The 12,481-nt window shown below is 41.8% G+C and overlaps 1 protein-coding gene across 5 annotated transcripts in view; it reads right to left on the bottom strand.

Annotated features, from left to right (window-relative positions):
• DGKI (diacylglycerol kinase iota) overlaps positions 1-12,481 on the bottom strand; it is a 287,790-nt gene that overhangs the window by 63,440 nt on the left and 211,869 nt on the right. For all 5 annotated transcript variants that reach the window (XR_010592257.1, XM_008171112.4, XM_065565893.1 and 2 more), the window contains 2 exons: positions 3,746-3,825; positions 1,669-1,713 (listed from right to left, as the gene is read on the bottom strand). Coding sequence is in view for 4 of the 5 variants with exons in the window: in XM_008171112.4 (XP_008169334.2) it covers positions 1,669-1,713; positions 3,746-3,825 (125 nt within the window). In the remaining variant the exon portion in view is untranslated. The remainder of the gene's footprint in view (positions 1-1,668; positions 1,714-3,745; positions 3,826-12,481) is intronic.

The following is a 12,481-nucleotide window of genomic DNA, read 5'->3' as shown; positions in this document are numbered from 1 at the left end:
TAAACAAGCACAGAAGACAAAACATAAAGGCAGTGTCATTCAAAATGAAACATCATAAAGTATTGATTGAGGTTTCAAGCTGACTTGCATTTCCAGAACCAGTTAGGTGATTCATTTATACAGAGCAGATAACTACAGGGGTTAGAGCTACCTCAGTGCTGTAGGGAGGATGAACTCTGACATTTCACTTTGGCTACTCTAGTTTGTGCCTGCATATACATACACACGTAGACCAGCATTTTACGTCCAGCTGTTCCTTTGTGTGAAGCAGCCAGCAGCCAGTTAGGGTAATTCTGGATATGGACTCTTCTATAATGAGCTGAGTGGAATAATTCTCACCATTTTATTGTCTAATGTATAATGTTCTTATGCTCAATAGTTGGAAGAGGCTGACACAAATATCAACAGTACGATGTTGAAATTGGAAGGGGAACAACGGAACCAACAAACACCCATTCAAAAAAGAACTTTCAAAATCATTTTTTTCCAAATGTACATTTTCTATTCGTATCTACCAGAGCTCAGGGCATATGTTGGGGATTATGTCTAACTGGAGTCTATGTCACCCAACTAATCACTGATCCTCAAAAAATAATCTGTTCCTAAACCATAATGCTCTCGTAACTACAATGTACTTGAGTGCTTTCTGTGACGTACTTAATACCCTTAGTTCCTACTGATTTCAATAGGAGTTGGAGACATTAAACCCTTAAAAGGATGCTCAGCATCTTGCGGGTTTGAGCCGTATGGTTTGGATTCTATCACAGTAAATCTTTACTATACCATTAGTAAGCCATTGCCAATGACAAATTAGTGCAGAAGACAATAAAGTCAATCTCAGGTGGGCAGTCCCACTGATATATTCTATTCAAATCCCTGTTTTCAATTTTAAGGTGGTACAGCGGACAGAATGATTAATTTTAAGAGAGCATTTCCTAATATAGAACCAGATAAAATACCCCGGGCACAGTATCCCAGTTATCGCATATGACAACGTAGTTAAGAAATACATAACTGGCCTTCTAAGTTGCAAATACAAATGGAAACCATGCTGCACAGCATTCTGTTTTATGTGCAAAAGAAAGATTTGCATGCACAATTTAGACAACCAGCTTCTAAAATGTATCTGTGTGAATTAATTTAAAGCTGGGATAGATGCACATTCTGATCTGTGTGGTGCGCAGTGGTTATAAATGTTCCAGGGTTGCTGTTTTTAATCTCACTGACATACTGTGTTATTTCAGGCTACTGGCTGTGTGAGATATTATATTATTGTTCCGTTTATCAGAAAAAGTGAAAGTATCTATTCAGGTTTAGCCATTTGTCCTACAGGACAAACTCTTCAAAACACTAATTTGAGAAAAAATGCAATGGTGTTGCAGTACAACCTACATTATGATGTTGTGCCAACCCAAAATAATTTTGAGAACAGTTCTACAATCTAGGGTTTGCTACATAAGGGGCTGTGTTGTGAGGATACAGAAACTCATCTCAAACTTTGGGATACCTGGCAATTTAAGGGTAATCTAAGATAACACACTCTATTCAAAGTCTGGCTTCATATACAGAGAATGTAATCTGAATTCAAACATCAATCAACTCTTTGCTGAGACGAACCTTTCTCTATATCTTAAAGAATTAAAACAAGAAGTGCTCTTCATATTTTACCTGGTAGTGAACTCTCTGCGTAGTAGAAGTTACCGACTGCAGGTCCTAACGTGAGAATAAAAGAAATGACAATGACAATGAATCCAAAACCAATTTACAAACTCCACACAAGAGATGCCCACACTAACTCCACCCAATTTATTTATTTAGCATGTGCAACTCCACCCAAGAACAGGGTAAAAACACAAAAGAATTTTGCGACTATTTATTCACATTTTTTAGACTAGTAGCTTTCATCGTGTTTGCAACTCTTTTGTGCTCACTTCCAATAAGCATTCTAGCAAATAACTCTACTGGCTGCAGCGCTCGCTCACTCAGAGGATCTGAAGTTAATACTGAGGATATTTCTGGAAAGCAAATTTTGCATTTTGAAATGTTTGGCCCAGAAACCCAATTCTTAGAGCCATGTGAGGATACAAAATTTGTATCTGCATCTGATCTGCGATCCGCAAACATAGATATTTGCATCCGCAGATATAAGAACTTCTAAGAATTACCATATGTTCATCCTAAGAGGGAATAATGACATACCAAGTGACCTGTATCCCCCTATTACAACAGCTCAAATGTAGAATATTCACAACAAACTGTGAGCCCTGCCAAGATACCAAGTGTGGGTATGAAGGGGAGTCATTGTACACTTAGTGGGGCTTCCACTTCCCATCCTGTGAGTAAGTAGGTGGGGAGTGGATGAGCCTTGGCTCCAGTCCATCTCCTCCCACAATGTGCTAACCAGTGGAACTCAGCCACCATAAGCAAGGGAAGTTAAACCCAGTAAAGGGCTGCAGTAACATAGTTCCCCCATAAACTGGAGCCAGAAATAACTCAGGGTCAGAATTCCTTTCCAGGTCTCTTCCATGCTGAGTGAAGCTACTTTCCATCCTTTACTCAGGGCTTTGAGCATGTGATTAATGTAGGCCATAATTTATAATCTGATGGGAAATGTCCTCCAAATCCTCTCCCTGCATCATCACTCCCAAACCTGTCTCCATATTAAGATACAGCACACTTCTGTTTTGTAGTCCTGACATGTTATTTGCATTTTAAGAGCTCCATTTGCTGATATACATCCTAGCCAAAATTTTAAAAATAAATCCTAATCTTAGGCTCCTAAATCTGCGTTTAACTATCTAAATAAGAAGCTTCATTTTCAAAAGGGCTGAGCACTATAGCAGCTCCAACTGGCTTCAAGGGGAGTGGTGGGATGCTTAGCATTTTGGGCCACCACCTCTGATGCCCTCAGTATGGACCTGGGAGCCTAAATCTGACCTTTGTTTTTGAAGATCTTGGACAAAAATAATAGAGACTGATAAAAAACACCTACCAGAAATTAAAAATAAAGTAACAGCTGTTACATCACATTAATGAGAGTCCATTACCTTGGTTCCTAAATACATGTATATTTTAAATTATTTTGATTGTGGCTTACTGGAGCATTTGGCGATTCTGTCTTCGAGACAGAATGTAATGTTTAATCAGCTCTTAGGAGACAGTTTGTCAATAGAGAAAGTGCAGCACTTTTATTAACTACATGGCCCCTCAGAGTCAACACAGGCTTCTGGAAATACCTAGTTCATACTTGGCATGCTCATAGCTTTACCACAGATATGAGCAGAGTCACTTCCATACAGATATTACATCATTTGCATAGTCAGCTCCATTTATCTATCCTTACATGATATCTATCCTTACATGAATAATCAGGATCTTCCTAATCCTAACTACTATTTTTCATTGAAGGACCCACATTATTTTTGCAAGATTCATGGGGTGGCTGTTCTGATCAAATTCCAGCATCAGTAAATACAGTCCACCTACTACCTTTCATTCCTTTCTTTGCTTTAAATTGATAGAGTATTCTTTCTCTTGCTTCCTGCCCTCCAAATATTGTGCAATACTATTCATGAATATATAATAGCTCCCATGTCCCACCCTCGAGAAGTTTCAGTTTCAGGGGTGAGCAAAGTGAAGGATTTCTTATACATTGTGTCTATAACTATCGTTCTGTAACACACTCAGACTTGAGAAAAGTATGTCATAAATCAATAAGTAATAACTGAAATTCTCACTGACTCACCTCTTGTAGCCGGTCAATGTACATACGACAGGCCTCCAAGTCACAATCTCCTCGTATAACTATAATTCCCAGAGGTATGGCTGGGGGCAGCAAAAAGAACCCTTTAATTAAAATCTCTCTTTTTCAAATGTTAAACAAACATTCTCAGTGCATTTTCCTTTTATTCCCCAATAAGATTTTATTATCTACTTTTTAACACCCACCTAGAAACCTGACCCTATTTTTCCTTATCCATTTTACCATTTTGTATTTATCAAATCATCTGTTTTCCTGCGTTGCTAATACTGCAGGTGCTAATATGGCTACAGTGTGTTTACATCCTTCTTTGTCTGCCAACACTATCAATTATGTTGACACAGCAAAAGGAATAGAATCCCAGCAAAGGGGTTATTGGTGTTGAGTGTTTTGTTATGCATTGCAAAAAGCCGTGATTATTTTTTGAAATGAGACTCTGGAGCACCTTTAAAACAATTTAAAGTCAATGAAAAACAAATAACCTTGGAAGCCTAAAAGTTACATCTATTTTCTAACCATTTTTCTTCCACTTACCTCTGACTCTCTCTTTTAAAAAAAAAAATCTGTTTTGGAGCTGTGCACACTGATATGAAATTTTAGGGCTGTTTATGATCTCCAGCCTGGGCATGCTGATTTATTAATTTAGGTCTGTGACTGATGTTGATTTTATATTTCTGCATTTTATTTATTTTAGCAGAAAAACAACTGAAGCATTTGTATCAAAGAAAATTTGGCAACAGTTGCATGGACTTTGTGATGAGATACAAGGGGGAAAAATGAGTTCAAATTTTGAGATGGCCAGTCTTGACCACTGATCCTCTAAAATAGACATTAAGCATTCAGAAGCTATGGCCCACCAGATTATAACAAGAGAGGGTAGAAAATGTTCTGTCAAAACATTTTTCAATGAAAAATGGCTTTTTGACACAAAAGAAATGTGTTCACACCTTCCCTTGCCCCCCAAAAATCCACTTTTGCAGAAAAAATATTCACATTTTTGTTAAAAACCCAAAAACACAAAATGTTGTCCCTGGTCCTGGAGGCATCACTTTTAATGGCAGCAGGGAAGTTCAGTCCCTGTAGCTACTCTGTTCTTGGACCCTTCAATGAGCCTGCAAATGAGGGTGCTCACTTGCTTTAGTAGCATCTCACCAAACAAGTAGGAGAAGGGAGACTCGGAAGTACTCGTATTTCTAAAATGGACTCATTTAATAATGTCTTCCCTCTCCCTAGACAGGCTTTAACCAAACAGAGCAGCAGCAACTGGGGAAGCAGCAAAGAACTAGCAGGAAGAGATCAGAATATTCATAGGAAATATTCCAGGAGAGGATGAGATCCTTATCGTCATAAACAATTTAGTTGATTGGATAACAAGGAGTCATGTAAAGTTACTGACAACAGTAGTGTAAATTGAAAAACTAACTGTGCTGCAACAGCAGATGCTCTTGTAATTCAAAAGGATTTGATTAAGAGAGACCTTGGGATGTTTGCCTCCTGAGGAGCTCTTCGTTCTGATAAGTGAAGGAAACAGACAATGACAAGAGATAATGAGGAGAGTCTTCATGGTTCATATTCCCCTGGCCCACTGAGGCAGGCTAGAGAAGTTTAGCAATCTCAAGCATGGAAGGAAGAGTTCTGCAGCGTTCAAGCTCTGCACAGGGCCTACTGGCCAACACAGACCAGAGACGTGGCATTAACACCATATCCAGCACTAATGATTATGAGCCTAAGAAAAAAGTAGGATGTTCTGCTCGGTGGCGGGGGTTGAGAAAAGAAGAATGGGTATGTGGGAGGAAGGTAGCTGAGACCAATAAGGAAGGAAGAGAATCTCTCTCATTCCTTCTGCAGTAATGAAAAAACACATTTCCTTCTAGCAATCTCCCACTCATCCACATCTTAATTCTTACAAATGCCAGAAAAGAAGGATTCCAATGCTGATCCCTAAGACCTTTCATTACCAAGAAGAGTTGGTGAGGAGAGCCTATAGAAGAACAGTGCCAATTGTTATGTGCTTTTTATTTGTTTAGATACTCTGGGGTACAGACTAATTCTCTTGGCTCAGTATTTATTATTGCTTAACCTGCCCTGAAAGGAGAACTGTAAGCACATTGATGAATGTATTTAATGGCTGTTTAGTTTCAATTCTGTACGCCCCTCTACAGTCCCTGCTGAAATGGTATTTTGTAATGTTTTACAGAAGTAATCAGTGAATCACAACAGATATCACTATGCCTCCAATAGCAACAATGCACAAGGGGACTGTGTAATTGGGTCCTACATTTTCCTCTTTTTTTTTAAATTTCTTTTCTATTAACCCCCTCCATTGACTAAGGGATTTATGTGCCTAACTGGGACCAAAGCCTAGTCCTACTGAGACAATGCAACTAACCAAGGATTGAAGTTGTTAATGAATAACAGTAATAGTTCCTCATGACTCATAGAGGAGGGACTTTAGAATGTCTGGAATTTTAAGGAAATCCATAAATCTGAGATGTAAGTGCTAATATGCCAGAGACAGTTCAGCTATGAAATTTCCTGAAGTTGAGTTATTTGCATGGATGGAAGAAAAGCACAGTGTGCCTTTCAGTCTTCACAGGTGGGAGAAAGAACATTCATTAAATTAAGTCCCATATATTAATTTTAACACGGTATTGATAAAAGAATTTTATAAAAATCATAGTTAGGTGATTCCACCCATGAAATGATGAGAGTGACATTTACAATGGGTTTGTATAAGTGCCCTAGCTCTTCTGTATGAATCCTGGGCTAGTGTGACCAAAAACTGAAATGTTAATTGCTTATTTTATCAGGTAATAGTAAGTACTTTCAATGTACATGTCAGTGTTCGTCCAAAAATCTCAAAGTACTTTACACTGGTTGGCAAGAAAATCATTGTTTGCTGAATGATACCGATAAGTGGTATCTAGGATACTGTAGTTATTGCCAATTCTAAATATAAGGAAATATTGTGATATCTCAGATAACATGGGATGGATGGTACCATTTGATATATGGTGACCACTGTATATGTTGTTATCCCCATTTTTCAGGTGGAGTGTGCGAGAGGGAATAGACACAACTGTAGATTAGGGATTTGTTCATGGCCACACAGCGAGTGATAGATTAGAGAAAGTACAGAAGATTTCCAGATTCCCAGTTCCTTGATCTAATCACCAGACTACGCTGCTTCCCAGTACAGATAACTATGTGCATGGCAGAGCAATGAGGAGGGAGATACAAATAAATTGCTTGGGAAGATCACCAAAGAGATCCTTTAAAGGGAAATCAGTTTCCTAAAACAAGAAGGGACAACCTGAATTTTATAGATTAAAAGGAAATTAAAAACAGCTAAACACGGAAGAGAATTCTCTTCAAAATTGGAGCTGGATGGAAAATTTTATCAACAACAATCTCCACACACACTCCTCATTTCTCAACCAGTTCCACTCAGAGCAAGTATATGGACCCAATGTCACCCCACACTGAGGGTACGTCAAGACAGCAAAACACAAAAGAAAAAACAAGCCATAGCAATGAGTCTCAGAGAACAGGTAAACTAACTTCAGGTCATGGTGTTCATGCTGCAAAGCTAAAAATAGCAGTGTAAAGGCAGAAGTCAGACTGCAACCTGGGCTCCAAGACCCTTCTTCCTTGCCTGCTTTTGATACCCTGTACCCCCATCTTCATTATATTTTGTATAAAGTATGCCTTGTGAGATATTACTTGAAAACTCATAATCTGCTGAACACCATTGTACTGTTATGACGTGTGTAACAATACTACATGTGAAACTATGAGATTTTACTGTGTAATGTGCTATAGTTCTGGAGAATGCCCACAGACTAATTCCTCAGAAACATACCAAAGAACTAAGCACAGGTATTAAGAAATTGTTAACTGCTTAATCAGAGATTCGCTATCAGGGGAGTTGTAAACAGGAAATTTACAATTCACCTGAAAGACGTTTGCAAGCTCACGTATTCTATGGAACTGCCTGACCCCATGACCCAGCAAAGGTTTTTACAGCACAAGGAGTTAGGGTATTAAAAGGGTGACAAAAATGCCTCTAGATCTCTCTTCTCTCCCCATCTCTACTCACAGCAGCAACATCATTTGAAAGAACGTACACTGAACTGGGCGAAGTGGTTCTAGCTGGAAGGCTTTCCAGTTAGCATGGACTGCTGAAAGTTATTGGGTGAGAGAAATCTTCTTGCTTTCTAATCTTATTTAGCTGGGTTCAGTTTAGGAATTAGATTGCGGTTTTATCTTTTATTTCTTTTGTAACCAAGTCTCACTTTTATGCCTTAAACACTTATAATCACGTAAAATCTATCTCTTTCTCTAGTTAATAAACTTGTTTTATTCTTTTATCTAAACCAATGTGTTTTGTTTGAAGTGTTTGGGAAAGCTCTGCTCAGGTTAACAAAGGCTAGTGCATAATCATTCCCTTTGATGGAATGATGGACTTTTAATGAGCTCACACTGTTCGGAGGGGACCTGAGCAGTTCATGACGCACATTCCTGGGGTGCCAGACTGGGACCAGAAGATTTGCAGGTGTCACCCTATACATAGTTCATGAGTGGCTGGGAGAGCATTGATGTATTCAGCTGGGAGTGACTTTGCATGCTGAAGGCATCATGAGCAGGCCAGGAGTGGCTGTTCTGACAGCAAAGCAGTGTAAAAGGCACCCCAGGCTGGACAGTTAAGGGGACACAGCAAAGTTCCACAGTCCAGATTGTATCCTAGGGGATGTCACAATGGACCCAACGTCACCCCACACTGAGGGTACATCAAGACAACAACAAAAAAGCAACCATGGCTCTCACCAAAATACACATAAATGACTTAATTATTTTCAGTGTCGGAACGTCACTCAATGCAGGTGAAAGGTGTGGGCATGGGAGCAGTCAGAGAGATAGGGACAGCTCCCTAATTCTCCTGTGCTGATGAGAGTTAGAATGCCATTATAAGAATATAGGTAAATGAATAAAACAGGCAGAATATTTCAATTAGTTTACTTCCTGGACCGTTGCTGATGAAAGTTTGTTGCCTATAATGGCACTAACTTCAATCAAGTATCAACAAAAGGCTGGGTTGGAGACACAGCAACGTGTCTGGTGCCACACACTACTCTTTGCTATGCAGATCACCCCAAATGCTGGCTGGAAGAATTATCAATGATTTCTAAACTCCTCATGATGTTAGTTATGGAATGTACAAATAAAGGAGAAAACTCCCACCTACCATCCCTTCATTATGTTGAATCCCTGAAGCTAGTGAAAATTTCATACAGACACAAATGGAAAAAAACTAAAAATGTTGCCTGTTAACACCAAGAAAAGATCAAATTCAATTAACTTCCTCATTTGCTGTTGCTAAGGGATTCAATTTGTGATCTAAACACCACAATTTACCTGCAAAAATCCTGATCAAAACAGGTGTGATCTCCTAGCAAGTTCAATACCTTCAGGGATGTGGAGATTATGTGTTTGGCTGTAAATGTTTAATGTAGCAAATAAAAGATCCCGTATGTTCAGGATGTTATAAGGATATTGTTTTCCTATGAGATTTCCACTGACATTAGAAATGTAAAGGGCCAAATCATCACAATAAATTCTCTAGTCCCTTGAGTTGGAACTGTAAAATAACCAGACACATATTAAGGGGTTCAGTTTGTAAAGTGTGGTTGTAGACCAAGAATTGAGTATTTAATAGGACCTTCTTACCACACAAACACTCCCTGTCTCTGCTCAGGTCATTTCTGCTGATTTTACTGAAAAGAACAAGAGGGTTTGGTTTGTTTACTACTGTCAGAACTTGTGGGTCAATGCAGCTGTGGTAGAGAGAGCTGCATTCTGTTTGCGTCCACATTATTGGCAGCTTTGCTGGTTAATTTCTAACAATAAGATCCTAATTACTAGTTACAAGGTAAGACCTGGGAAAAACAGTCTGATTTTTCTTTCTCTCTCTTTTTGGGGGGTGGAGGGGCATTCCAGGTTGAGTTTTCAGTGTAGATTGTTAAAACTGGGCATATTTGATAGAACATATCTGAGTAAATCTACAGAATAAATATGAAACTACACATATAAACTAGATTATGGATGGTTCTGTGCTGGTGCATAGATGGAGGTGCACAGAGGACACTACAAACCTTTCCCCATTGTCCCATTAAGCAAGTGCCTGCAATAATGTGGAAAGTAAGCATTGCCAACAGCTCTAGTCTTCTCAAAAGGGTCAGGGACAAGGAATGGTCATAGCTCACCTCCACCAACCCTGCACCAGCAGGCACAGTTGGCTGGTTACAGCGGAGAATACATGCTGTGCTTACCGGATCATTGGGCTGCCCTTCAGTATACATGCCAGGGAGCCATCAGCCAGAATTCTGGTGTTTGGGGCAAGGAGCTTGGTGGAGAAAAACTGGGACTAGGAGTTGAAGGGGAGACTGGGAGGGAAAGGAAGGGGCACTGGGAGCCAGTAGGTAGGGAAGAGACTAGGATTGTGTGAGGAGAGGCCAGAACTGGCTGGGCAAGGAGTCTGGGACTGGGAACCAGTGAGGAGGGAAGACAGGGAGACAGATCTGATGAGAAGCCCAAGTGCAGGAAGAGAACTAAAACCCACTGGGACAAGGAGCCAGGGAGCAGGTGCAGAGGAAACTGAGATTGGATGAGGATACCAGGGATGAAGACTGGGACTGTGAGCCAGAGTGGATGGGGAATGTGGGTATGAGGGTGATTCAGGAGCGGATTTACCATGAAACAAACCATGTGTGGAACGGGGCCCCCAACAACAGGGGGTGCCCCCAAAATGCAGGACAAATATCTGACAAGCTGCCCCCGAGTCCCAGCTGGCAGCGCAGCAGGGCTCAGGCAGGCAGGCTGCCTGTATGCCGTGGCCAATAGCCCCATGCCACTTCCAGAAGCGGCCAGCATGTCTCTGTGTGCCCCTGGCAGGAGGGGGAGGTGGCTCCTGCCAGTGCATGGAGAGCCGCTGCCCTCCTCCCGCTAAGGGGTGCGCAGAGACGTGCCAGCAGCAGCGCTGCAGGGTTAAGGCGGCTCCCTGCCCACTCTGCCTCCCTCCCTCCACACCGCTTCGGTCCTGGAAGTGGATGGCATATTCCTGCGGCCCCTGGGGGGGGGGGGGGGAGTGTATGTCTCTGCATGCTACCCCTGCCCCGATCACCAACTCTGCAGCTCCCATTGGCTGGGTCCTGGGGGGAGGGAGGGCGAAAATGAAGCTATGCACAGGACCCCACTAACGCTAAATCTGCCACTGGGGTGATTGGAGGCCAAGGGCATTAGAGGGCGAGGGAAACTGATTGAATGGATAAGTCTGGGGACAAGGAGAAGGGCATGGACGGGAAACTGAGAATGGCTGGGCAAGGAGATGGCCTGGTGGGGAGACTGGGATGTGGAGACTGAAATGGGAGACTAGAACTCACTAGGCAAGGAAACTGGGACTAGGACGGTAGATCTGAGGAGTGGAGACTGGCCATGGCTAAGTGAGGAAAATGGGACTTGGGTGAGGAGCCAGGGGTGGGGAAAAGATAGGACTTGGAGAGGGTCGGGAAGAGCTTGGGGGAAACTGCATGCTTGATTTGGCAGGGGTACACACCTCTTTTGACATACTGAATCTAAAAGCATTGGATTACACTTCTTAGAGCATACAGAATGCTAAGCAGATTCTGTAAGAGTCACTGTGCAGTTCCCACTCCTAGTGACCTTATTCACCACTCTGCCATCGTGGTGACAAATCTAAGATGGCGATACTGTGAAGAATCAGAAAGGGATGCAGACTGCTCAGTTCACTAATTGTGTTATGAATATTTGCTGCATGTCCCCACAGAGATAAGCATTTCTGCTCCACAATAGGAAGGGGGGGAAAGCATTTATGATGGTCTGAATCTGAAAGGCTTTTATTATTAAAAAAAAAGAAAAGGTTAGGTGGAATAAATTCAGTTTATGACCAACTCAACTCCTCCTCACCACGCCACTTTGGATCAAACTCTCCTGCAGTTACAAGGAAAAGCAGAGAAGATATCCAGAGACATATCGAGAATGCAGCCCTCCATATCTGGAAATATCATTCCATGTCATTTATACTAGCAATTCACAGTTATTCATAATCAGACTGCATAGTCTATGGATGGTGGGTATCGTAGGTCACGGGAGGCTAAGCCTTCCCTAACCCAGACCTGTAGCCCTGTCCGCACTCTGCCCTGAGGCCCTGCCCTCGCTCCCCCCTCCCCTGAAGCTTGTGGGGGCTGGCAGCCAGGTGCTGGGGCTGCCCGGTGCTTGGGCTAGCAGCCCAGAGTGGCTGGGACAGGCTGTCTGGCATAGCATGGGCAGTGGGGAAGGGGAGGTTGGGGCTCCTCTGACCACAAGGGGGTGGCCTCTGGGCTCTGGGGGGAGGGGGGGGCCTCAGGGCTAGTCTCCCCAAAGTGGGGGCTTCACCCGACGCCCATGGAACAGTCATTGGGCCAGAGAGAAAGAGAACTCTCAGATTCGAAGGCCAGAAAAAAAAAACATTGTGATCATTTAGTCTGACTTGCTGCATAACAGACCATAGAATTTCCTCCAAAATAATTCTAGTTTGAACACCTCTTTAAAAAAAAATCTTGTTTCAGAAACTGCCAGCAATAAAGAATCCACAACCCTTGTTAAATTCTTCTAATGGTTAACTACCTTCACTGTTAAAAACTTACACCTTATTACCAGTGAATT

The sequence above is a fragment of the Chrysemys picta genome, chromosome 1 (genome assembly GCF_011386835.1).
Source record: "Chrysemys picta bellii isolate R12L10 chromosome 1, ASM1138683v2, whole genome shotgun sequence".
Taxonomy (NCBI): Eukaryota; Metazoa; Chordata; order Testudines; family Emydidae; genus Chrysemys; species Chrysemys picta.
Note: the sequence above shows the minus strand (reverse complement) of the source record. Positions and strands in the feature narration are given on the sequence as shown.